The 22,912-nt window shown below is 34.9% G+C and overlaps 6 protein-coding genes across 8 annotated transcripts; 3 read left to right on the top strand and 3 right to left on the bottom strand.

The window, feature by feature from the left end:
• The first annotated feature begins 32 nt into the window (after nt 1-32).
• On the top strand, nt 33-1,800 carry LOC143900300 (uncharacterized). Its single transcript, XM_077411477.1, has 5 exons — nt 33-253; nt 513-613; nt 704-822; nt 937-1,109; nt 1,212-1,800. The coding sequence occupies exons 1-5, from the start codon at nt 224-226 to the stop codon at nt 1,269-1,271; spliced, it is 483 nt and encodes a 160-aa protein (XP_077267603.1). The 5' UTR covers nt 33-223; the 3' UTR covers nt 1,272-1,800.
• Nucleotides 1,801-2,774: 974 nt separating this feature from the next.
• Frg1 (FSHD region gene 1) lies at nt 2,775-5,844 on the top strand. The gene is made up of 5 exons (XM_077411195.1): nt 2,775-3,756; nt 3,848-3,924; nt 4,671-4,963; nt 5,265-5,464; nt 5,648-5,844. The coding sequence occupies exons 1-5, from the start codon at nt 3,698-3,700 to the stop codon at nt 5,793-5,795; spliced, it is 777 nt and encodes a 258-aa protein (XP_077267321.1). The 5' UTR covers nt 2,775-3,697; the 3' UTR covers nt 5,796-5,844.
• Nucleotides 5,845-6,256: 412 nt separating this feature from the next.
• Shc (SHC-adaptor protein) lies at nt 6,257-11,478 on the bottom strand. Of its 2 annotated transcripts, none has more exons than XM_077411192.1 (11): nt 11,256-11,476; nt 10,663-10,763; nt 8,972-9,042; nt 8,823-8,883; nt 8,576-8,749; nt 8,204-8,367; nt 7,910-8,124; nt 7,634-7,786; nt 7,259-7,386; nt 7,040-7,150; nt 6,257-6,865 (listed from the first exon to the last, which is right to left on the bottom strand). In XM_077411192.1, exons 2-11 carry the CDS (start codon nt 10,759-10,761, stop codon nt 6,731-6,733), a joined length of 1,311 nt encoding a protein of 436 aa, XP_077267318.1. In that variant the 5' UTR covers nt 10,762-10,763; nt 11,256-11,476; the 3' UTR covers nt 6,257-6,730. The 2 variants fall into 2 exon arrangements, with proteins under 2 accessions (XP_077267318.1, XP_077267320.1); XM_077411194.1 differs by having other exon boundaries at nt 6,796-6,920; nt 11,256-11,478.
• Nucleotides 11,479-12,699: 1,221 nt separating this feature from the next.
• Nucleotides 12,700-15,089, top strand: Rack1 (Receptor of activated protein kinase C 1). Its single transcript, XM_077412255.1, has 5 exons — nt 12,700-12,908; nt 13,588-13,796; nt 14,135-14,341; nt 14,538-14,648; nt 14,731-15,089. Exons 1-5 carry the CDS (start codon nt 12,800-12,802, stop codon nt 15,046-15,048), a joined length of 954 nt encoding a protein of 317 aa, XP_077268381.1. The 5' UTR covers nt 12,700-12,799; the 3' UTR covers nt 15,049-15,089.
• LOC143900655 (NFU1 iron-sulfur cluster scaffold homolog, mitochondrial) lies at nt 15,073-17,219 on the bottom strand. Of its 2 annotated transcripts, none has more exons than XM_077412257.1 (5): nt 16,852-17,219; nt 16,674-16,745; nt 15,713-16,131; nt 15,533-15,636; nt 15,073-15,436 (listed from the first exon to the last, which is right to left on the bottom strand). In XM_077412257.1, exons 1-5 carry the CDS (start codon nt 16,926-16,928, stop codon nt 15,212-15,214), a joined length of 897 nt encoding a protein of 298 aa, XP_077268383.1. In that variant the 5' UTR covers nt 16,929-17,219; the 3' UTR covers nt 15,073-15,211. The 2 variants fall into 2 exon arrangements, with proteins under 2 accessions (XP_077268383.1, XP_077268382.1); XM_077412256.1 differs by having other exon boundaries at nt 16,674-16,748; nt 16,852-17,217.
• A 2,120-nt stretch (nt 17,220-19,339) lies between these two features.
• On the bottom strand, nt 19,340-22,910 carry Fbxo42 (F-box protein 42). Its single transcript, XM_077412254.1, has 7 exons — nt 22,007-22,910; nt 21,530-21,873; nt 20,958-21,118; nt 20,740-20,870; nt 20,486-20,625; nt 20,081-20,217; nt 19,340-19,963 (listed from the first exon to the last, which is right to left on the bottom strand). The coding sequence occupies exons 1-7, from the start codon at nt 22,128-22,130 to the stop codon at nt 19,417-19,419; spliced, it is 1,584 nt and encodes a 527-aa protein (XP_077268380.1). The 5' UTR covers nt 22,131-22,910; the 3' UTR covers nt 19,340-19,416.
• Nucleotides 22,911-22,912: the final 2 nt, after the last annotated feature.

Here is a 22,912-nt window from a genome sequence, read left to right as displayed (position 1 = left end):
ACAGCTGGTCACAGTCACACGCATATCAATGCATGTGGAGACGGTGGAGATCACATGGTGGACTGGTGGAGACGAGATCAACAGTGATCAACGGTTGATCGTTTTTAGACAAAATTGCATGAATTAAGACAACGTGTTTGCCTGGTTTGCGGGGTTTGCCACAGTTTGGTCGGTCCTGTTGAACGTTATTTCACATCTCCGAATTTCCTTCGAAAGCAGCACGATGGAACTGGTCAAAACGGTTGCACCTAAAGTTAGTATATTTATCGTCGTCATACAGAGCCTAAAATGTGCTTGAAATTTTGGTGATGCGTTAACTGAATCTAAAGCCAATGAATATAAGTTAATAGTGAATATACTGGCAAAAACGAAAAGAGGAACTAGGCATAATTTAAACATAAAATATATATTATTTTTCAAATAAAGAGGACCGTTTACATAATCAGAATACAAAAGGAGAAAGAATGAAATATAGAGGGGACAATAATTCTTTTTTTGTTCCTTGTCAACAGATCAAGGACAGGAAACCTTTGCACACACTGGTTGCAAACACCTTGGTTGGTGCTGACAGGACTCTCAGATCTTGCAAATCGAAAGAGGCAAAAACGAAACGGTAAGTTATCTTCAAACAAGCATTTATTATGACAACGCATTACGAAAAGGGTTAGAAGTATATAGATTGTAAGTACGGTGCGTTTCTTAGGGATGTAACAAATACAGGGGAAAAAAATACTTCAAAATGCACAAAAGTAACTAAGAAGAATAAGGCTGTCCAGACTACACGAGAGAAGATACAAATTGAAATAGAAGACTTAACATCAGGTATACTCCAAAATAGCATTTTTTTCTTCGCTTTCCATATTCTTTTGATATTTATTTTAAATCTGGATTTTGTCAAAAGGATAAACTTTTATCAAAGTATTTTATCTGATTTAGACAAACCTAGTGAGAACTATTGGCAAATTATGGCTGAAAGAAGACAAACGGCACTTGTGGATGCCTTAAAAGAAAATGAAAAGCTCGTACGACAGATTGAAAAGTTAGAAGAGGAAAATCATGTTTACAAGGAAATGTTGGATGAGATGAGAACGCTTGTTGAAGTACTACAGGTAATATTGCCTACAATATTGTATTAATATTGTATTGACATCTCATTACTACTTTACACATTATTAATAATAAGAGAATTTACATATTATGTTTTATTGCAGGAGCAAATTGAAGACGATAGAAACGGTATAAATAATTCGTTAGATGACAGTGCTCTTTGATTTGAGTTTGCTCATTGAGAATTCCTCAAACATAAGAAAAGACTAATATACTAGTGACTACGCTGATAATTCATAAAAAAATATTTATAATTTTAGCAAAGTGTTCAAAGTATTTGATTGCCATTTGCACATCTAGCCATTCAACATTTTAAAGTTTGACGTAAACAAATAACATTTCTTTTTCTCTTGTAATAGAGTTATTTAACACTTTATATTAATATCACAAATTTGTTAACCGTTAATGTTAGATATACGAGTAACAAAAATTAAAATTAATCAGCTTTTTAACATGTATAATATAACAATAAGTGGACAGTTAAAATACAAAATTTTCTGTTTAAAGTATCTTTATGACAAAGAGCAGTTTTGCCTGTTCCAGTAAATACTTATATTCCAAGTGCCAAGTGAAGTTATTAGATATAAACGTATTAATGTGTGTATAGCCATTAAGAATTAAAAAGTTATTTAATCTGAAATTAAGAAATTTTTGTACGTTTTATGTGTATAATAAATTTTTATTTTATGATAATCATTGATAACGTCTTAAATATTGAATTGTGAACATAAGATATTTAAAACACAGTAGTCTCAGAAATTCTTATGACACTTTATTTAAAGCTCTTGGCTCACCAATTACAAATATATTAAGTTATGACTTTTTTTTTAGATATGATTCATGTGTGTAATACACGTTAAAATGAGATACGTTATTGTGCGTGAAAAAAGTCGTTACGTATAATTATATATTATTTAAAATTATAGTTATATGAAACTATATAATTGTGATTAAAATTACTTTACCATGTCTTAAGCCTTGTGTCCACGATATTAGAAATCGCTTCGTGATCTCGGACGGAAAAGGAATTAACCAATCACATTTAAACAATTTGGCCAATTGATCAATGCGATTGATCAATTCTTTCTCCGTTCGACATCTCGGAGAAATTTTTAACATCGTGAACACAAGGCTTTAGTTTGTGTTTATCCAATAAGTTAATGAAAAATGCGAGTGATTAAGAGAGAATTCGACTGAAAATTGCAACTAAATCCATGCACTGTTTTAGGAAATTATAAAACAGAAAATGATCCAAAGCAATCGGTCATTGTAGCCACACTTCTCAAGAACAAATTAAAAATAAGAAAAAGTAGCACAGAGAAATGTTTCAATAAGTATTATCTTCCTGTGAAGTCTTATTAATATAACAATTGCATCTTTATTTTAAATAGAAATGATTTTTTTATATAAATTAATTTCGAGGAATATTCTACATAAAAAATGTTATTAAAAAATATAGTTATACGTTCCATTTTGTAAATTTCATATTTTTTTTAAAGATAACTTCGAGTACATGCAATTACTAATTTATTTTATTTAAAGTGAGGAATGAGAAATGGATATTTTCAAAAAAGAGTATTAAAGTGTAAAACACGGTAATTTTGTGATTAATAATTTTTTAATTAATTGTGACAGTACAAAAGATTATTGAGCTATTTTTAATATTGTCAAAAATTAACTACGTGTATCAGTTTAAGTATTCCCGAAATGGGTTACAATTCACTTCAGACTACTTTACTTACAATTTTCAATTCAATCATTAATTTCTAATCCTAGACATACACGGACGATGATCAAATTTATCTAATACAAATCGACCGCACTCGCGCGGAGCCATACATCTCATTAAGAATAAGCTATTTTCAAAAGAGTACTAACTTTAAATTAAGCTATTCCTATATACTACGATATACATTGCGCAATCCCTGTGCCGACAGGCTAGACGGTAGTCCAGATTGCAAATTAAGGCCCGGACACATAGAAAAACTTAAGCAGTAAAACTCAAGCAGTAAGCAAATCAGCCAATCACAGTCAAGAACTTAAGGCACGGCCCTAAGCGGTAGCGAATCCATACCGTTGATTTCTTACTGCTTAAGTTTAACTGCTTAAGTTTTTCTATGTGCCAAGGCCCTTTTAGGCCGCAATCTGGATAGCAGATCAAGTCGCAGAGATTCAAACGGAGATCCAGGTGGATCAAACGGGTGGTTCTCAGAAGGTGGCTTAAGACGTTGAGCCAGTCAGCGAATCAAGCAGCAGCAGTCCACGTAGCAGACTGCGTTGATTACTTGTTCTAAAAGTAAAAGAGCCACGCACGTTCGACGTTTGACTGCTACTGAGCGGCTTGGTCTGCTGAACGCGACCAATGAAAAACGCTGTCAAAAACTGAACGAGTGCGCAGCGTCGGGAATTACACCATGGTTTGCGGTTTGCGCCATTTCTGCAACTGGAAAACAACTAAACAGTAAACAAACAAGTACTCGGCAGTTGACGGCACCTGATAAAAGAAAATATTTCTGTATCCTGTGCGAGATCCACAAGTCGGATTTATTTCTTTGTACGATATTACAGTGAAAGTTTGAGGAGCATTAAAATGTCGGAGTATGATAAAGTGCGGACGGGAAAATTAGTATTGAAAGGCGAAAAATCAAGGTATAACCTCCATTCTCTCATTGTCGTTTGGAATTTATTTTAATCGCATTCCTTTTTTTTTCGATATTTCTCATTCATCGTTCCTTTCCAGACCGAAGAAGCGAAAATCTAAGAAACAAGAAAAAGAGCAGGAAACCACTGTGGAGGATAAAGATACCCTTACTCATGGTATTTATTAATTTTTTGGTTAAGTTGTCAAGCTTAGATTCTTCACTTAATAATTTTGATAAAAGTATTTAATTTTGTTTTTGTTTTTTTTGCGTAAAAATAAAGATTTAAAAAACAAAAATCGCCGCTCAATGCTCTAAAAACAGTGATCAAGTTGCTAAAGATTTTTCTTTTTTGAAAATTAAGGTGCCTTCAACGCCGTGTCGGGATTATATGGCACAAGTGTACTTGTATTTTACTTCCAAAGTCCAAAACCAACCAAATAATACTGAGTTAATTAGAGTTTCTTCGTCTGTTATGTCACTTTGCCTATCCTCTTCGCAAATTTAATAATCAAAATGCTAAAGATATCATATTCAAAGGAAATCTATTGTAATGATGGCGTATTTGGAAAATCTATAATCATAGTTACGAAACACAGTCCCCTACTTTCTGTACATAGCAATTTACGTCACAATTATATATTAGATTTTATATTTTGCTTGCTATTTGTTATAGCGCATGCTTACTCCCCTTTATTTTGTATCGCAGATTTCTTAATCTGTAAATCATTTGTAGCACTTACTGATCTTATTGTTAGAGTAGCAATTCTTGTCTCTCTTTCAATCCTGTATTTTTACATCAAAAAGATCAAATGAGTACTCTTATCAAAATTTAAGATGCAAGATCTAAAATTTATATTTTACAAATTTTTTAATTCTGTGTAAAACGTTTGTAATTTATACAGATGACGTTTTGTTTTATAGGAGGTTGGTGGAAGGTTAAGAATGTAGCTGAAGTCACCGGGACAGTAGCGGTCGAATTTGGAAATCAAACTTACATGAAGGCACTGGATAATGGATTGTTTACTCTTGGGGCACCGCACGGCGAAGGAGAGAGTCCATCGCCGGAAGAAATATTAACAGCGTTTCCCGTGAGCGAGAATAAGGTTGCCTTGAAATCTGGATACGGCAAATATCTTGGAGTTGATAAAAATGGCGTTGTTATTGGACGAAGTGACGCAGTCGGTTCTATCGAACAGTGGGAGCCAATTTTTCAAGTAATTTCCATATGAATATTAAAATAGATATTACGAGTTTGGTTAAAAATTATTTTGTACGTCTCTCTTTTAATTGATTTTTTCAAACACTAAATTAATTAGAAAATCCATCGAATAGAAGATCGTTGATTTTTACTGTCCGTAATATCTTATTATTTATTAATTTATGTAACATCAATAAAATATAGACGTAGTAATTTCACAGTTAAATAAATTTTTAATTGTTGATTAGAAAAATTTTGCATTGCCATTGTTTTTTAAATATAATTTAAATTAATTGTGAAATTGCATTGTTTTCCAGGATGGCAAGCTTGCGATATTAAATAATACTGGATGCTTCATGTCGGTTACAAATGAGGATGATATAGTTTGCCAGAATAGGACAGCTGGATCATCAGAGTTTGTTATTATAAGAAGTATAATACAACGTTCTCAGAGTCCTAGTAGGGATATTCCGAAAGAGGAACAAGGCTCACTCACGGAGGTTGAAGTAAATTATGTGTGAGTATGACGTGGAATTTTATAAATAATCGTATAATCATATAATTATTGAACGGAAGATTGTTCAAATCTTATATTAGAACTTTTACGTTTTGCGTTAATTTTTCCGCTATCTCTTTTATCCTACTTTAAACCAGATGTTTAAAAGTATATTTCTAATATTAACAATATTTAATTTCCCAGGCGAAAGTTTCAAAAGTTTCAAGATAAAAAGTTGAGGATAAATAAGTCCGATCGTTCTGAGCTGGAGAAGGCAAAAACAGAAGGAAATCTGCATGAAACTCTATTAGATAGGAGAAGTAAGATGAAAGCTGATCGTTATTGTAAATAAAATCAATATTTATTGTGAAGTTTCTACTGTAAATAAATTGTGAAACGCATTTTGTTTTTGTCTCATTATTTATTACCATAAAAAAATTTCAAGAATAAAAACGTTTTATTAAATTTTTAAATAAAATTTATAAAAATATGTACTTAGAAGAAAATATTAATTGCATGTTTTTGCATATTTAAAAAATATTAATTAGTATCATACATATATACATGTAGCCGAAGAGTACAGAACAAAAAAGCTCAATAGGTTTATTAGACAATGCAAATTTTTTTAGTATTTAAACATTTTATAAGTCTTATAACGCCAAAAGCGATTATCAACTACAAATACTACGATGAATTATAAATCTTAAATTTGCTAAAATAAAAATACACGAGAAAAAAAAATTAGTGAATTCAGCCTACAGACTTCTTTAACGTTAAGGATTAATTAATTAGTGAAAGAAAATGACAACATACTGCATGAAATTATATTTATTATAGTTATTTTTGCATGAAAGATGGAGTTGCAACAATGTATCCGATATAAAAAGCATATTCTATATCTAAAATATAGTTATATATAAAATTTCTCTACACATGTGTAAATCTTACGTAAATCCAAAGTCACAAATTAGATGATGTATTTTATATTAAAAAATCGGAATGTGCTTAACTCTGATAAATTATAGAAATTATATTACTTTGGCTAGGTTGGCACATTTCGTAAGGAGATTCACAGAGAAAAATATTCATAAATCATCTATTCATATACAATAAAAAGGTACAAACCGCGTCATATATCTTTCGTATGAAATGACTTGATTTTAGAAATATCACAAAAAGCCAAAACTTGCCAAAGATTCTCACGTGCAAAGATACGCAAAATAACTATTCGGAAAATCTTTGCCAAGTCTGTGCCCTTTATATATAGTCATCGTTCAACGTTCAAAATCAATAATTTGTATGCCTGGGTATGGGGTAACGCAGTACTAGAACACTGTCAGCCGATATGATAGGCAATACGTTGTCACAGTGATGATTCACTAAATGACTTACGCTATCAAATACACGATCTTTTGTGCGAACCTGTAAATTAAAATTTGTACTACCTTGTATGACCATCGCTTATCGAAATTCAGGTCTAGAAAAATATCTAAGTGTAGATTTATACACAATCGATAAGAGTATTTTAGTAATTATCGATTGCAAGCTAACTTTTGGGTTGGTAATTTTGTTATATAAATTTCGTTTTATACTTACGACGCCTTCAGGATCAATTAGCAACAAATGTTTTGGGGTATTATTATTCATTCCAGTCAGAACGTACTGGCCGGGGGAACCTTGTGACTCTCGAACCAAAAAATCGCCATCCTTACAATGTGAAATAAAAAGCAGATATAAATTCATATCAGACAATAAGAGATTTTTATACTCTATGACATTTATATTCTTTATACTCTATGATAAAAATATATTTACTCTAGTAAGCATGGATTCCGCTTCAGATCGGCTAACACTTCCGTGAAACCAAATTTCTTGGTTTAACTGCTGTTTCTGTGATCGGGGACTTAGTCTGTTCATATCGGATATCGCAGAACTGAACGGCTCTGTAATTTATAAATAAAGCTCGACATAAGTATAGTAAACGAGTAAAAATCAAAATTGTTACAAACTTTTGATATTAGAATAAATTTCTTCATATAAAAATATACTTGCGATTGTAACGTAATTATATGATAAATTATAGCGATCGAAACAAGACGATATTATTTTAAAAGACTTTTATGATTTGACACAGTATTAAAAAATTTTAAATCTTTACTAAGAGTGAGAATAAAACAGTAATTCTCTTACGCATATCAAAAACGTCAAAAAGTGATGCTGGATCACGATGATTGTCTCTGCTTGCAGCTATGACACTGTCGTTCACGTAATTGTGCTCAGACATTATATTTAAATTCGTTGATGGAGTGCTATCCGAGTTTAAATCAATTAGATTCCCAGTTTCTGTGAAAAAAAAATGATAAAACATAGGAATAAATGTAAAAGAAGAAGATTATAATGTATAATAAAACTTAAATTATTAAACCTTTTATTTTATTCAAACAAGTATTTTATAAAAGATATTACCTGCTACCTGTCTGTCTGCAGCAGATGAGAATGAATCAACTGCAATACTTTGTGCATGAGTGCGCGCATGATTTTGATGATGCTTCAGATTAGGCAGTGTAGATGCTGTATTAGGCAAAGGAGGTACTGGTGGTGGGCCAATATCTGGCGGTACTTTCCCTGGCAGATCATTGTAATAATCCCTGTCCACCTCTCTGACACCGTTTAGCACGGGACTAACAAGTAAATACGCATAATTATAAATAACAGAGACCGTTATAACTTTAGATCTATAAATCAATTTCTACAACTTACTGCAGAGAACTTGGTTTTGTAAGAAACTCTTTAAACCTGAGCTCGAACGCTTGTCCAATAGTCGATATAACATCCTGGGCTAAACCACCTGTACATTCAAGCACGTAACAAGCGCGCCACTCTTGCATATTTTTAGCAACGTACGCAACAAAATCCAGTATTTCCTGTTACACAATACAATGTAGCTTTAATTTTAAAAGCAAAACAATATAATACGTGTAATCATTGTAAATATAACTAATATAAAATATAACCAAACTATATAACTAATACAGTGATTGTTATAATTTTATACAGCTATATTTCATGCATGTACAAAAATAGTGAGATGGAATATACAAAAAATAGTAACGCAATGTGTATACTCTTTACCGTATCGCCGCCTGAAGCAAAGGATATACGTGGCATATCATGTTTCGCAATAATATGTCTAGTTTCAATGCTAGTCAAGGATAAGCTGCAACTGCTAATGGTTAAAGTAACATTAACAGCACTGTGCTCCATGCGAGGCTTATCTGCTATAGCTCTCAACACTTTCTTGTCAACCTGTTCAAGAGAAATTTAATGAAAATTGTAAGCATAAATACAGTTATCTGTAAATATCATAATTTTCTAGTACCCTTCTCTTTTTGTCAGCAGATTTTAATCCGGCAGCTTCGCAAACTCTGTTTATGCATTCCCTAAAATAACATAAAAAGTAGTTTATCGTATGCTCGAAAATATCTACGACAAAAGTTATAATTCACAAAGTAGTGCTTTACGACTTACTTAGCTACGCACGATCGTGTTTCAAAATCCAAGCTTTTCATCGACGTATATACTTCGAGACATCCAATATACTGTAATATTTCAAGTAGACAAGGATTAGACATAAAAGGTAAATAGATTGTGTGGATCGATAGATCCATCGCGCTAATACTTGGAATTAATGACATTTCTGAACTAGATTTCCTGCGCTTATTGCCCTTCCCTTGCCGTTTTCATCTCTAATAGCTAAGGTGTGACGCTTTACCTTAGGGACGTTCGTGCTTCAAAAGTAATAGGATCACATCCTGCTAAAGCAAACTTTAAGGCAGGTTTTATCGCACTAAATCATGCTCAAGAAAGCGTAATAACAATACTGTCTTGTGAATAATAATCACTAATCAGAATCTATTAATTATATAGTGTAATACCTATATATTTCTTCATTATATAATATTTTATTATATTTTATACACTTGTGTGTATGAGGTGTAATTTTTTCAATATTTAATTTTCTATACTACTAGTGTAAATTCCTGTTAAACATACATATATATGACGTACATATAATTAAATATTGAATAAATTACACCTTAAGTAAAATATATTAAAATATTACTATAGACGGTAACGAATAACAAGAAAAAATGTTATTGTATTTATTAATAATATAACGGTAACGAGAAGGAAAGAGAGAATTTTAATGAGAACGTTGATACTCGGGACGATAAATGAACCGCTCTTGAAGCACGAACATTCCTGACGTGGAACATTATAATGAGCCTTATTAGAAGCCTCAAGCTACGTTCTAAAAGGTCTGTAATTTTTGCTTTGTTGCTAAGATACGATAAGAGAAAAGAAGCAATAACAAATTCCCTCGAAAATCAAACTGATGCTTCGTCTTTATACAGTGTTCTTTATAGCTATACATGTACATATATTATTATTTTACTATTTTTATTTTTCCTTTTTATAAATACAATCCAAATGTATTAAAAGTATATCGGGGTGAATATGAGGAATACATATAAGAGCCACCACAAAATGAATAGAAAAATATTCTTTAAAATTAAATCTGATAATATATATATTCAAGAGTTAATAAAAAAATGATATAAATGTATATAAATTAATAAAATGTCAAAACTAACATTTGACTCCTCGATGATATTAAGCTTGTATTAAAAAATTTGAAATAAAATATTTAACTCTTTGCACTCCGCAATAAATTCAACATTTTGTTCTAACAACTCGATAATCAAATAAAAGCCTTTTATTTCTGGAAACACTAGATTTTATTACGACGCGTCGTCATATTTAAAGATTTGACAACATAAAATTACAATAAACTCTCAAAAATATCCAATGTGGAATGTGACTCATCGACATTTGAGACGCTGGAATGAAATCTAACATGTGTCGAGTACGGACTCCACTTCCGAATGCGTAGAGCTAAATGTAGTTAATTCTTTCTAATGTAACGTGATAGTATTGTGCTTTTTCGAAGAACTTCCTGAACTGTGTGCGTGTTTATGTGTATGGTGCACATCCAGTATTGTTTCTCACTCCAACTTATTGTACCAATATGCATCAGTTCTTCGAAAAAGAGAGCAGACGGCATGTGTAATTGTAATACGTATTATATAATGAATTTTCCAGGAGACTTCAAACTGTCATTCCGTTATATCTTATCAACAAAATAATAGATAACATACCTTCACTGTATAACTTATCCCTTCCTTACTGACTACATGATCCGGATGCAACCATCCCCTGGCTGGTTTACTGATGAAACTACTACCACCTGTGGCCATTGCTAAACCAACAAACACAAATGTCTCTTATTGCCGCATTACTTTCAAGATAGATACATGACAATTTGATTTTCAACTACTTGAGCTATTTTCTTCAGAATTATCACTCCCAACCGTTTATATGAATGTTGAAAGAAATAAATGTATATCCAACAATCTTGACAATATAACGTCGCGGATCATACAAACGAATTAACAATATGCAAAAACAATAATCGGTCCTGTCGAAGCTCGACGTTAACAATTTCGAAGTGATGCGCCGCAACGTCATATAATTTTATGCTCCCCAACGTTTCTTCTCGTTTCTTTTGCGAGAAACGTTGGAAGGAGATATGGAGCGGACTCAAAGTCAACACAGGGCGATACGCCCGATGTTTTCCGGACAAATCACACGCCCAGTGGTGTTTTTTTTTTTTTTTTTTTTTTTTTTTTTAAACTGTCAAAACGTCGAAGCGCGATCGTTGAACGCCAGAAAACGCCCGCGGATCACGTACCTGATGAACGATCCACCGAACCGATCCACCAGCGATCCAACCGTCTATTAATTGGTCGATGACACGTCGATCATTGCACGAGGAGTGACTGGCCGCCACACGGCACACGGCCTCGACTCGTCACCGATGATTCCGCCGATGATTCTGACGTCCGTCGAGCGCACGAGAGAGGATGGAGCATTGACATATATCACACACACACACACACACACACACACACCATAGGCGTGAACGCGGAGAGTGGAGTGCCGCCCATGTGCCGCCCGACAAGCGCAAGTGCGCAGCGATTTAAAATCCGTCTCGTAAACGCCGCGGTCGATTCGTCGGATCCAACGGTATACGCTAATCAGCTCTAATCGTCTATTTGATGACCCGTGATTTTTGATGCTGTCAACGAGGGTCCGTTCTTATTAGCTCAACTTTTTGCACACCGCGTTCAACTTTCCTCTTTTTCTCTCTAAAGGGAAAAAACAAAAAGCGTCCTGTTTTCCATTTGCTAGCTGGCCGCACGCTCTAGTTCAGAGTTTGTCCTTTTTACTCCACATTGGAAGAAAGAAGATAATAAAGGGCCGATTTCGCCATCTCCGATTAACTTGATCCTTCGATCAAACTTCACTCTTCATCTCTTTCTAACTTTCCCTCTTAGAAAGAAACGAAGAGTGAGTTCAATCGGAGGATCAAGTTAATTGGAGACGGTGAACTCGGCCCAAAAGATTATATATTTTTAATATATTTTTTTGCTTATATATATATATATATATATATATATATATATAGAAGAGAAAAAAAGATTAAATAACACAAGTATAGAAAATAAAACTTAGGGCAATTTCGATCAAACATTGATTAAATTGATCCAATAAGCTAAATCCATCATTTGATGGTGATTGAAATAAAACGAAGAAATATATATTTCCATTTTATATTTCAATGGCCGTGTCCGTGTTCTTACCTTTGGATCCAACCAATTACACTTAATTGCTACCTTTCGCTTCGCTCAGAGGTTCGGCTGACCGCAGCCAATGGCCGCGTTCAGGAAACACAACTGTTGAGTGAGCGGTCAGTGATTCTTTAATATGATTGGTTCTTACCTTTGGTTCTTCTCCGGATCTAAGTGTAAGAACCAATCATAATGAGCGCTCACTCAACAGTTGTGTTTCCTGAACGCGGCCATTGATTTATTTAAATGAAGAAATATGCGATATCCAACTTGTCCGATTATCAGATCGAAGTATCGAGTGACCACGTCGCCAATTGGTTGATTTAAAATAAAAATATCTGATTGGCCGGTCCAGCGGAAAAATTCCAGGCACCGGGGCTGTGAGTGGCCGTTGTCAAACGGGACACGCTCGTCGCTTTCCGTACTCTCCGACATAGCAGGTAGTGCATCAATGTATTTATGAACATCGGTTGAGTGATTGAGGCGCGTGTCCGGCGCGCCGCTCGTTCCAGCTCGTTCCTTTACGTTCGTCGTTCGAGAGGTGCGGTACGCACGGAGTAATCCGTCACAATCGGCGATATAAAGTAGCCGAAAGCGATTCAAAATGACTGAGACTCTACAGCTAAGGGGCACGCTTCGAGGCCACAACGGATGGGTCACGCAAATCGCGACGAATCCGAAATATCCGGACATGATATTGTCTTCTTCACGTGGCAAGTATCGCCTCGTTTCGAGGCCCTATCTCCCTTCGATTTCCCATTTTTTCGACGATTTCGAAAATTCCGATTTCTTAGCTGTAGCCTAATCCACCGGTATGAGAATTTCGCTTAATTTTTTTATTTTAATTTTTTTATACTACAAAATATGATTTAACTCAATTAGATTTAATATCCCATCTGTTCGTTATAGCAATTGTGGAACCAAGAGTGACTTTGACCAAACTTCGACAAAATCCGTATCCAACTTGTATATATTACGTATACGCGTGCTAATTTATTGTTACACGTCATCTTATACTCCATTACCTCTACAACCTTCTCCAGTATTTTATAAAGCTAAGGATCAAACCTGAGTTGTGAGCCAGGTGGCAGACTAGGCGGCAATATTTTTTCTTAACAATTAATATAATTAGCGATTAATGCATTAATGCGATTGATAGAATTGCTTAATTGCAAAATTTGTAATTTATATTATTTGTTGTGCTCATTTCAATCTTTTTTTCTCATGTATCAAACAATACAAATTTGTTTGTTGTTTAATAAAATTATAATTTATTTATTGTAATAAAATAGTACAGATATTGCTGATCAAGTTAATTAAAGTTTGGTTTAGGTCGTCCTGAATCTTGGATAGTGACAGCAATCCCTCATATATCACTGTTTTCCATTCTAGATAAGACTCTGATCGTATGGAAATTGACGCGTGACGAAGCTAACTATGGTATCCCACAGAAGCGTCTCTACGGTCATTCGCACTTCATAAGCGACGTAGTTCTCTCGTCCGATGGCAACTACGCTCTGTCCGGGTCGTGGGACAAGACGTTGCGTCTTTGGGATTTGGCGGCAGGTCGCACGACCAGAAGATTCGAGGATCATACCAAGGTGTGACTCGTCAACCGTCCGCGTCGCGACGATGCATATTCGAATTTTTTTCGTATAACGGAGACGAAAGAAACATTTTCCATATTATGAAAGTATATCACTTCGTAATATGAGATTTTCTTTTCATTTGTCTTTATTACGAAATAATAATCCCATGGGAAATATGAAATGTACACTGAAGCTTTTTTTTTTTATTTTTTTTTTTAAATTGAAATAGAAGAGGTAGGCACCGATTAAATCGGTGATACCGTAAGTATTGACCCGATATTTACAAATTGTTGGACAGTATGTATATCGTTTTATTGATTGATCGTGAGTTCTGTTTCTGTTAAATGTAGGACGTTTTGAGCGTTGCTTTCTCCGTGGATAATCGTCAGATTGTCTCCGGTTCGCGGGACAAGACGATTAAATTGTGGAATACGTTGGCCGAGTGCAAATACACCATTCAGGACGACGGACACACGGACTGGGTGAGCTGTGTGCGCTTCTCTCCGAACCATGCGAATCCCATCATCGTCTCCGCGGGTTGGGATCGCGTTGTCAAGGTAAAGAACGAAGTTTACAAGATTCACGAATGTAAACGCAAAATATTCGATAAGAATGATGGATATCTTATATTTTACACAAACATGATATATCTATGAGTGTATGCGGATATGGGGCTGACATTGGATGCTATAATTTTGTTTATAACCGCGCGATAGATCCGTTAGTAATTTCAGCGATTTATCCGCTTCGCAGGTCTGGAACTTGACGAACTGCAGATTGAAGATCAATCATAGCGGTCATACGGGATATCTGAATACCGTTACGGTATCGCCTGATGGATCACTTTGCGCATCTGGTGGAAAGGTGCGTACGACACGTACTTAATCATATTTATCGTTCAAAACATCGTTGATCATACGAATGATATATCAATTCTGTTTCGCAGGATTGCAAAGCTATGTTGTGGGATCTGAACGACGGAAAGCATCTCCATACTTTGGACCACAATGACATCATTACCGCGTTGTGCTTCAGCCCTAATCGTTACTGGCTGTGCGCCGCGTTTGGACCGTGGATCAAAATCTGGGATCTCGAGACTAAGGAAATGGTCGAGGAACTAAAACCCGAGGTCGTATCTGCGACGAGTAAGGCGGAGCCTCCGCTCTGTTTGTCTCTCGCGTGGTCCACCGACGGTCAAACACTGTTCGCTGGATACTCCGATAATACTATTCGTGTCTGGCAAGTTTCTGTATCTAGCAGATAAGCACTTTGTAATAAAAAATTAAAATCCGGTTCTCAACCTAACCATTTATTTATGTTTTGTTATTTACAATTAAACAATACATAATATACGATGTCTACAATGTACAGAATTACAAGATGATGCGTAGGTCCGCTGTCACCTACAAGTCAAACTATAATCACGTCTATTTGTCTTTACTCTCTTCTGCTTTGCCGATCTTCCGTTCGAATTTTTGGAATTCCTTCTCAGCGATCTTATCCGTCTCGTCCTCGACTTGTATGACTCCAAGTACTTCGGGGATGTAGAATTGCATCATATTTTGTACGCCGTTCCTCAATGTTACTACCGAGCTTGGGCAATTGGTGCACGAGCCTTGCATCTTCAGTTTCACAATACCCTCCTCGAAACCCTGTTGCGATTATAAGAAATAATATTACATTATTCGAGATAATAGAGATGAATGAATATGAAATCTTTCTTGCTAAGGTTTGGGCGTAACAGTTACCATAAATACAATGTCACCGCCATCCTCTTGCACCGTGGGACGAATTCGTGTATCCAACAATTCCTTTATCATCTGAACAATCTCGTCGTCCTCCGGATTAATTTCTACAAAAATAAAAAACCATCAGCATTTCATCATTCCCTCGAACACTTTGTACAAAGGTCGAACTGTGAACTGTACGCGTATCCGCCGCAGGCTGAGAGGTTTCATCCATGACTGGCAATCCGCTCGCGAAAAAATCCATGACGGTGGCAAATATCTCCGGCTTCAACAGCTTCCACTCTACATCCTCGTCGAATTTCGTAACTGTGATGAAGTCAGGCCCGAAGAATATCGCCTTCACTCCCTCGATGCGAAACAACATTTTCGCAAGTGGCGAGCAGTACGCGTCCTTAGCGCTCGGAAAGTCTTTCGTACATCCTTCTCCCAATACTGGCACTCCCGGAATAAATTTCAGGCTATTCGGATTCGGTGTATCTTGCGTTTGGACGAACATGCTACGTCTCTGTTGACCATTTATCAGGGGATCGCGTTTAGGGAACAGCCTACAAACTGGAATTTCATTGTTGTACAAGTGCCTGACACCAACAGGGAGAGCTCTGAAAATAACATATATAAATGACTCACTGTTTTATTAGTTTTCTTGGAACGGTGATAGCAGACACCTTGCAAAATCTATCGAGGACAGATTTTGCAAGGTGTCTGCTATCAATTTTACTCATTCTTAATACCAACAGAACACGATGACAAATTGACTGTGGAAACCGAGCAGAACCTGCCACTTTACAATTTAAATAACACATTTCACATAAGTAATTATAAAATGACAAATTCTACTTGGTAGAATTGAGAGCAGACACAAGTGATATCAACCTGCCATAAAATTTTGCTCAAATCTGCTGACAAGCTAAAATGCACTTGCTTTACTGGTTAAGAAATGGCAAACTCTCCACTCGATTTCTGCAATCAATCTGTCATCGTATTACGTTAAAAAATCTGCTAACATTTTACTGACAAAATTCATAGCAAAATCTGTTTTTGATTTGACTATTGGATAAAGATATTCATATAATTATAATATATACAGTATGTGCTACAATTCTTCATATATTGGAAGGGACAATAAAATTGTAGGCCTTACGTTGAATATTCCTGTGCCAGTAACATCGTACTGATCGCAGGTACATCTCGCCTCACAGGAAGTTTATTAGACCTCCTGAAAAACATAGGTATGTTTACACAAACTTACGTTTGTCATTAGAAATGTATACGCAGCGGAAAAACGCACGTCTATTTGACAGAAAGATATAATCACTCACTGTACGCATTGCTCGTTGGTCAACGTTCTGTACAACGCCGGCCGGCTCGTGTGAATCGATCTAAAGATTTTGTCCATCGTTTCCAACTGTCTCTCTTCAAATTGTCAAAGACCTTTCCTCCTTTCGCCGACGCATGCACACGCGATGCCTCAGCGACATACGTGTTTCTCTACGTCGCAATTCACTAGATATAATTATAGCAATGCAATTACGGTTTGTTTCGCAAATCGAAGCGACTTCGTCGGCGACGTCGGCCAAACGTATATAAATTTCCGTTTGGCTAAATTATTGAGTGACTCCGTTATCAAGTATAACTTTGTTATGACTTTTGTAACCTAAAAGAATTCACGCTGATTCGCGCCAATCAGCTTTGAGAGCGCCGCGCAATCCCATCTGACCACAGCAGCTCACGGAGTTTTTTTTTTTTACCACCCAATTACTTAGATATTAGAAGATTATTAATAAAGAGGATATATATTTATAAAAATAATAATTACAATAATAATAAAAAATTTCCATTTATTACAAATTTATATGTATTTCTTATACAAAGCTATATAAAAGAAAAATATGACTTACAAAAACTTGTTATGTCTGAATTAATTATATGAATAACGTATAACGATCAATATACTGTTCTTCGGAAGAAGCAATTGATTTTTCACCGATACATCGCATCCTTTATTCCTCTCTACTAATCCAGTTTATCCATATAATTTCAAAATTTCTATATGTATAAAAGAAATTTACATTTGTTATAGTTATATTATTATATCTTTCGATCAAAATATGAAATAATTTCCAATCGATATAAAATATAAGTATAAACAGAACTGTAAAATTGCATGGATTTTTCATGCATGGAAATTACACCGATGAAAGATACACGGTGTGCCAGAAACTCGGCAGATATATGAAAAGGCTACAGAGTGAACCTGAATGATGACAATACTGAGGGGAAACATGTGTGTTTACGATGTGCAGAAACGGTAATCACAAATTCGGGAAAGAAAGATAGATAAACTCACAATTATTATTTAACTAACTAATTTCTCCTATTAATATTAATATTTACGAGTTCTGCGCAAATTGTAAACACATATTCCATTTTCTATATAATAGTATCTCATCCAGGATTTCTATTAGAATCTTTTCATATATCTACCGAGTTTCTCTACCATGTCCATGTATCTGCACCATCAGGCACATCACCATCTTTTATCACCTTTGAATATACGACGCATGAACATTTGTGACAATAATAAACTTGTATAGCGCTATCGCTATTGCTGTATGTTAGACGTTAGACCAAAGAGCTTCGTACATACATCTTGAGAGCAATGAATTTCCCCATTCTGTATTTTATTCACTTAAGACATCACTTAGAGTGATATATTTTTATAAAGCGGAATTTATGCTAAACTATAATTAACATAAATTAAATATAATCGAGGCTCTGATGATTTCATCATCAGCAACATTTAGTCACGCGCGGATCTTCCAATTTAAGTACCTCCTGTAAAATTGAGGTATACGGGGATTGACTATGGTTGAGTTCGAACCTGGAACCTGCCCATTACGAATTGATGACTCTCGCACGGAGCCACACGTCACCCCGTAAGATACATTTCAACAGCGTTATACATCACTCACTTTTTACTCACTTCAAATTGAAATGATGCAGGTTACATTCAACTTTTGGCAAATTTGGAAAAAATTTGAAATCGTGCACGGCATAAAACGCATCCGCAATCGAATACCAGATGATGTTCCATTGGACGCTGTTGTATTCATTAGAATATTAAATTATTGAGATCAAACATTTTACTTTCGTCAGTTTGTCTTACACAAATCTGAAATAATTTTGAATAATCTTAAATTGTAGATAATACCACCAATCTCAAAGGAGTAAAAGATAATAAATCAGAATTTTATGCGAATTTTTTAGTGAGATTTTTCTAAATTAATCTACTAATAATTTTTTAAAATCTGATATAGCCAAAGTATAAAAAACATTAAAAATTACAATTTTTATTAATATTTTATTAATTTTTTATAACTCATTTATTTCCAAATACAACTATATATAATCTTGCCATAAAATGTACTGATTTTTATTATTAAATCCATTTTTTTTAATCTCGTAAAATATTTGCAAAGCATTATCCATTTACCATTTCTGAAATATGAACCATACATACAAATCAAACAATTATATAATTATATATACAATTAATAAATAACTTTTAAACTCTATATAATAAAGGCTCATAATATTGTTTAGTTTTATTTTTCATTTTTATTATTTATTTTTGCCATATTTTTTGTACATATATTTAGAGTTCCTCGTATCTCTTTTGATAAACATATTTAAAGTTTAAAGGCAAATTATGTAAATATTGATTTCATATAAATATAATCAACATACGTTTCTTATCATTTTCTCTACATTTAATATTATACATTTATATATATTTAGATGATGTAGAATAAAAATAAAATCTTTGAACAAAATTGTAGTAATAACATAAAATAATATACTATTTTTTTAATTGCTTTTCAATATTAAATAACATATCGAGGTGGATTTATAAAATGGAGATCATTATACACTACAGAATCGTCTACTTCGGTGTGGCCTAATGTTGTATGTTCTTTACGAATACCTCCAAAAACTATCAGTTCTCCCCTTCCCATTACAAGAGAATACAGAATTCTCTCATCAGGCCCCGAATGATCGTTTTGCTTCAAGGGAATCCACAAAGCGTTGCAGTCATCCGAAAGAACATTGGTAATATCCAATACAAATATCGACAATGTGTTCTCAGCTTTTTTGGATACTTTCGTCAGCTGTGTCTTCTTATTTCGAATTTTCTCTTCCATTCTCCTTAGTGATTCTAATTGACGTTGTCTGTTCGTGTTCGAATTCCCACGCAGAGGTTGATCGCGAAATGCGGCCATGCTCAGAGTATTATCACTGTAAAATGGTATTGTTTTTGGAATACTGGACGCTTGCGATGAAGCGTGTGCATTTTGCGAATGTGACCTGGAGAACGCTCCGTGCCGTCCATTTATATTTTCATCTTTGTCCACAGTAGATACGCTTCCCTGCCTAAAAAAATTCAATTGATCAATGATAACAGTGTAAAGTCCTTTTACAATCATTTGTCGATCGTGACTCTCTTTATAATAATGCCGTGTTATAAATATCATTATAATTGCAACAGACCTTTCAGGCAAAAGATTTGACTCGCACAAACGTGACGAAGTACTCCTTTGACAGGCAACCTTTTTCAATGAGATACTCATATCACTTGGCTTGGTTTGACGTCTATTTTTGCTAAGTACAATAATATAATTTCCCACCTATGCAAATAATAGTATTATAAGTATTAAGATCTAGCAATGTACAGGGTTTTTCCAAAAAATGGCAATAAACTTAAAAGAGTCATCGATGTGATCAAACTGAACAACTTTTGTTAAATAATTCGTATCCGACGATTCCTTGAAGCGTTAGGCGTCAGACCAATCTAACCCTTTTAAGTTTGTTGTCACTTTCCAGAGACACTCTGTATACGTAGCCTAATTATATTCAACGAACTTGCGTTTAAATGGAAACTAAATTAGATACTACCTTACAAGCTTGATGACACCAAATATGTGTTGGTGCCCACTCTGTATTGCGCATATTAATTTTCCTCCACGTCCAAGACACACCTTCCATCGTTAACAACCAAGCATCATTCATAGCAGCATTTGGTCCTGTGCAACCTCCTATATATTTTCCACGCACACAAGCATATAATTATTTAATTATATGTATTCTGACATTAATAAATGGAAATTTTATCTTAATCAAGATGTAATCTTAAGAATAATTAAGAATACCAAGCACAAGTAGATGCTTCTCCCCAAGTTCAATTTGCGACTGGCCGTAACGTGGCTGCGGCTTCAAATTTGATGTACTTTGCTTGTGCCAGGTATACGAGTCCAAATTTAAGCACCATACATCATTGGAGCTATAAAACAAGCAATATGATGCATAAATATATTATACGTACATGTTTTGTTTCTGTACGCGTAGAGATAATTTTACAAAAATATACCTATTATATCCATTGCAGACTCCTCCAAAAACGACCATCAAGTTCCTATGTATTGTCGCAGAATGTGCGGATGTTGGCGGTGGAGTTTCTAACGTGTTTATAGCAGTCCACTTATTCGATTTTATAGAGTATACATGTAATTCATTAAATAATTTCCATTGCTGAAAAAAAGATTATCTCTTGTAATATATTTTATTATACAATACACGCATATTTTTTATTAACTTTCAAAGTTCCTTTTCTCGAAAACAAGGCTATGTTGAAACATTTATTCTATTATTTTGAGCCATAAAATCATTCCGTCATACCACCTATTTCAATCTATATATGCATATATGTATTTTCAATTATTATAATACAAAGAATTGTAAATAAAATAAGTAATACAAGTTATAAATAATATAATTTGTAACAAAATTTTTTTGTAACATTACAGTTCGGCTATTTGTCTTCCAGAGATCATGATCTGATTATATAAATTTAGTTAAAGAATGCTCTTACAGCAATATAAGTTTACAATATGCTTAGACAATATCTTAAAACTGAAGCTGGTCAGTTTCTTGAATAGTTACCTGATGCAACGGATATGGTGACGGATGAGACCAGCCTCCGAACAAAATCAAACTTTTCTTATAATAAAGCATAGTAGCACAAGCTTTAGGCGACGGATAGCTGCCCATGGTGATCGGCCTGACCCACGTCCTCGTGCCCAAATCTAACTGCCACAAATCATTGAACGTCGTCCATGTAGCTGTGCAGCCACCAAAGACGTACATGGAATTGTCGTATATACAGGCAGAATGCGAGTGTCTCTTTCCAATGGTAGATATCCAATGCATAGACGGCACCGAGTTCCACAGCAACGATCCAAAGGCGACGGACTTTTGAAAGTGAGCTTCATTGTGTTCTATCACGTCTAAATAAACGAGATACAATTATTAGTATATCGAGAATTTATATTTTGCACCAACACACGCGCATAACGCATCTACACGTTGAACGTACAAACGAGCGTGTAAAGGAATAATGTAAAAGAAACGTGTATGTACTTTTAGTAGCGCGGTACCATCTTTTGCAAACGAGCCTGCACTCCTGGAGATCTCTGTAAGGCGGTATCAAGCTCAGGATGTACTCCAACAGCTCGTCGGGCAGATCGTTGATTTTACATTGCATTTTGCATGGAGCAACGGTTACGAGGGTGCGACAATAATCGACTGTACTTTGCGAAAAACTGTCTGGATCGGGCTTCTCATTTCCACGTCAGGATGGACAGAAGTTCATTCTTTAAAAGTACATTGTTTTTACGGAAGGAGTATCGCTGCACAGACCTTTTTATTCGACGAACGTACACGTATCTTCTTTATCGCACGTGACAATTTTGATAGTTTCCACGAAATTTATGACGCTTCGCGATAGTGCGTGGGATACGTGTAATTCAAATTGGAGGAAAAAAAAGAGGAATACGCTAAAAAATGCCTCTTCGTTGCACTGTTTTTTCGTCAACCGTCATGCTGCCAGTTCTACAGATTGAATATACTCGGCTAGGGTATCAATGTCAGGAATGTCAGGATGACTGTTGACTGTAGGCCTCGAATCGAAATAGAAAAAGACAAATGTAAGTACGACGATTGAACACAGCTTCTATTTCTATACTACATAAGATTCGTTCTTTTTCGAAGAGCTTCCTAACCTAACTGATGCACGCTAAAGGCACTAAAGGTAAGTCCACAATAGGCGTAGCGGGCCTTTAACCGTAAAGGTGGCTTTTCACGTTGACGCTCGACCAACTCGAGACGCTATACAATCACATTTTTCACACACACACAAGTTTGCTAAACGATGCATTTGTCATTTACGGCAAACGGCAATACGCAGGTCGCAGACTGGCATTCGTTGAATAATACATATGCGTTATCTCAATTACAGGCTATTATTAAATAAAATAGAAATAAAAT

The sequence above is a fragment of the Temnothorax americanus genome, unplaced genomic scaffold (assembly GCF_048541705.1).
Source record: "Temnothorax americanus isolate GAGA-0224 unplaced genomic scaffold, ASM4854170v1 Scaffold3, whole genome shotgun sequence".
Lineage (NCBI taxonomy): Eukaryota > Metazoa > Arthropoda > Insecta > Hymenoptera > Formicidae > Temnothorax > Temnothorax americanus.
This window is presented reverse-complemented; position numbering and strand designations above follow the sequence as displayed.

Bases quoted from the DNA above. Each gene is read 5' to 3' on its own strand.
- LOC143900300 (XM_077411477.1), top strand. From the start codon at position 224: ATGGAACTGGTCAAAACGGTTGCACCTAAA. The intron at 254-512 runs GTTAGTATATTT...CCTTGTCAACAG, and splicing joins TCAAAACGGTTGCACCTAAA to ATCAAGGACAGGAAACCTTT. The intron at 1,110-1,211 runs GTAATATTGCCT...GTTTTATTGCAG, and splicing joins CGCTTGTTGAAGTACTACAG to GAGCAAATTGAAGACGATAG.
- Frg1 (XM_077411195.1), top strand. From the start codon at position 3,698: ATGTCGGAGTATGATAAAGTGCGGACGGGAAAATTAGTATTGAAAGGC. The intron at 3,757-3,847 runs GTATAACCTCCA...GTTCCTTTCCAG, and splicing joins TTGAAAGGCGAAAAATCAAG to ACCGAAGAAGCGAAAATCTA. The intron at 4,964-5,264 runs GTAATTTCCATA...ATTGTTTTCCAG, and splicing joins AGTGGGAGCCAATTTTTCAA to GATGGCAAGCTTGCGATATT.
- Shc (XM_077411192.1), bottom strand. From the start codon at position 10,761: ATGGCCACAGGTGGTAGTAGTTTCATCAGTAAACCAGCCAGGGGATGG. The intron at 8,750-8,822 runs GTACTAGAAAAT...TCTCTTGAACAG, and splicing joins CTGCTGACAAAAAGAGAAGG to GTTGACAAGAAAGTGTTGAG. The intron at 6,866-7,039 runs GTAAGTATAAAA...TTTAATTTACAG, and splicing joins TAATTGATCCTGAAGGCGTC to GTTCGCACAAAAGATCGTGT.
- Rack1 (XM_077412255.1), top strand. From the start codon at position 12,800: ATGACTGAGACTCTACAGCTAAGGGGCACGCTTCGAGGCCACAACGGA. The intron at 12,909-13,587 runs GCAAGTATCGCC...TTTCCATTCTAG, and splicing joins GATATTGTCTTCTTCACGTG to ATAAGACTCTGATCGTATGG. The intron at 14,342-14,537 runs GTAAAGAACGAA...TCCGCTTCGCAG, and splicing joins GTTGGGATCGCGTTGTCAAG to GTCTGGAACTTGACGAACTG.
- LOC143900655 (XM_077412256.1), bottom strand. From the start codon at position 16,928: ATGGACAAAATCTTTAGATCGATTCACACGAGCCGGCCGGCGTTGTAC. The intron at 15,637-15,712 runs GTACAGTTCACA...TTATTTTTGTAG, and splicing joins TCAGCCTGCGGCGGATACGC to AAATTAATCCGGAGGACGAC. The intron at 15,437-15,532 runs GTAACTGTTACG...TAATCGCAACAG, and splicing joins GCGGTGACATTGTATTTATG to GGTTTCGAGGAGGGTATTGT.
- Fbxo42 (XM_077412254.1), bottom strand. From the start codon at position 22,130: ATGCAATGTAAAATCAACGATCTGCCCGACGAGCTGTTGGAGTACATC. The intron at 21,119-21,529 runs GTAACTATTCAA...TCTTTTTTTCAG, and splicing joins CACCATATCCGTTGCATCAG to CAATGGAAATTATTTAATGA. The intron at 19,964-20,080 runs GTCTGTTGCAAT...GAATTTTTTTAG, and splicing joins TCAAATCTTTTGCCTGAAAG to GCAGGGAAGCGTATCTACTG.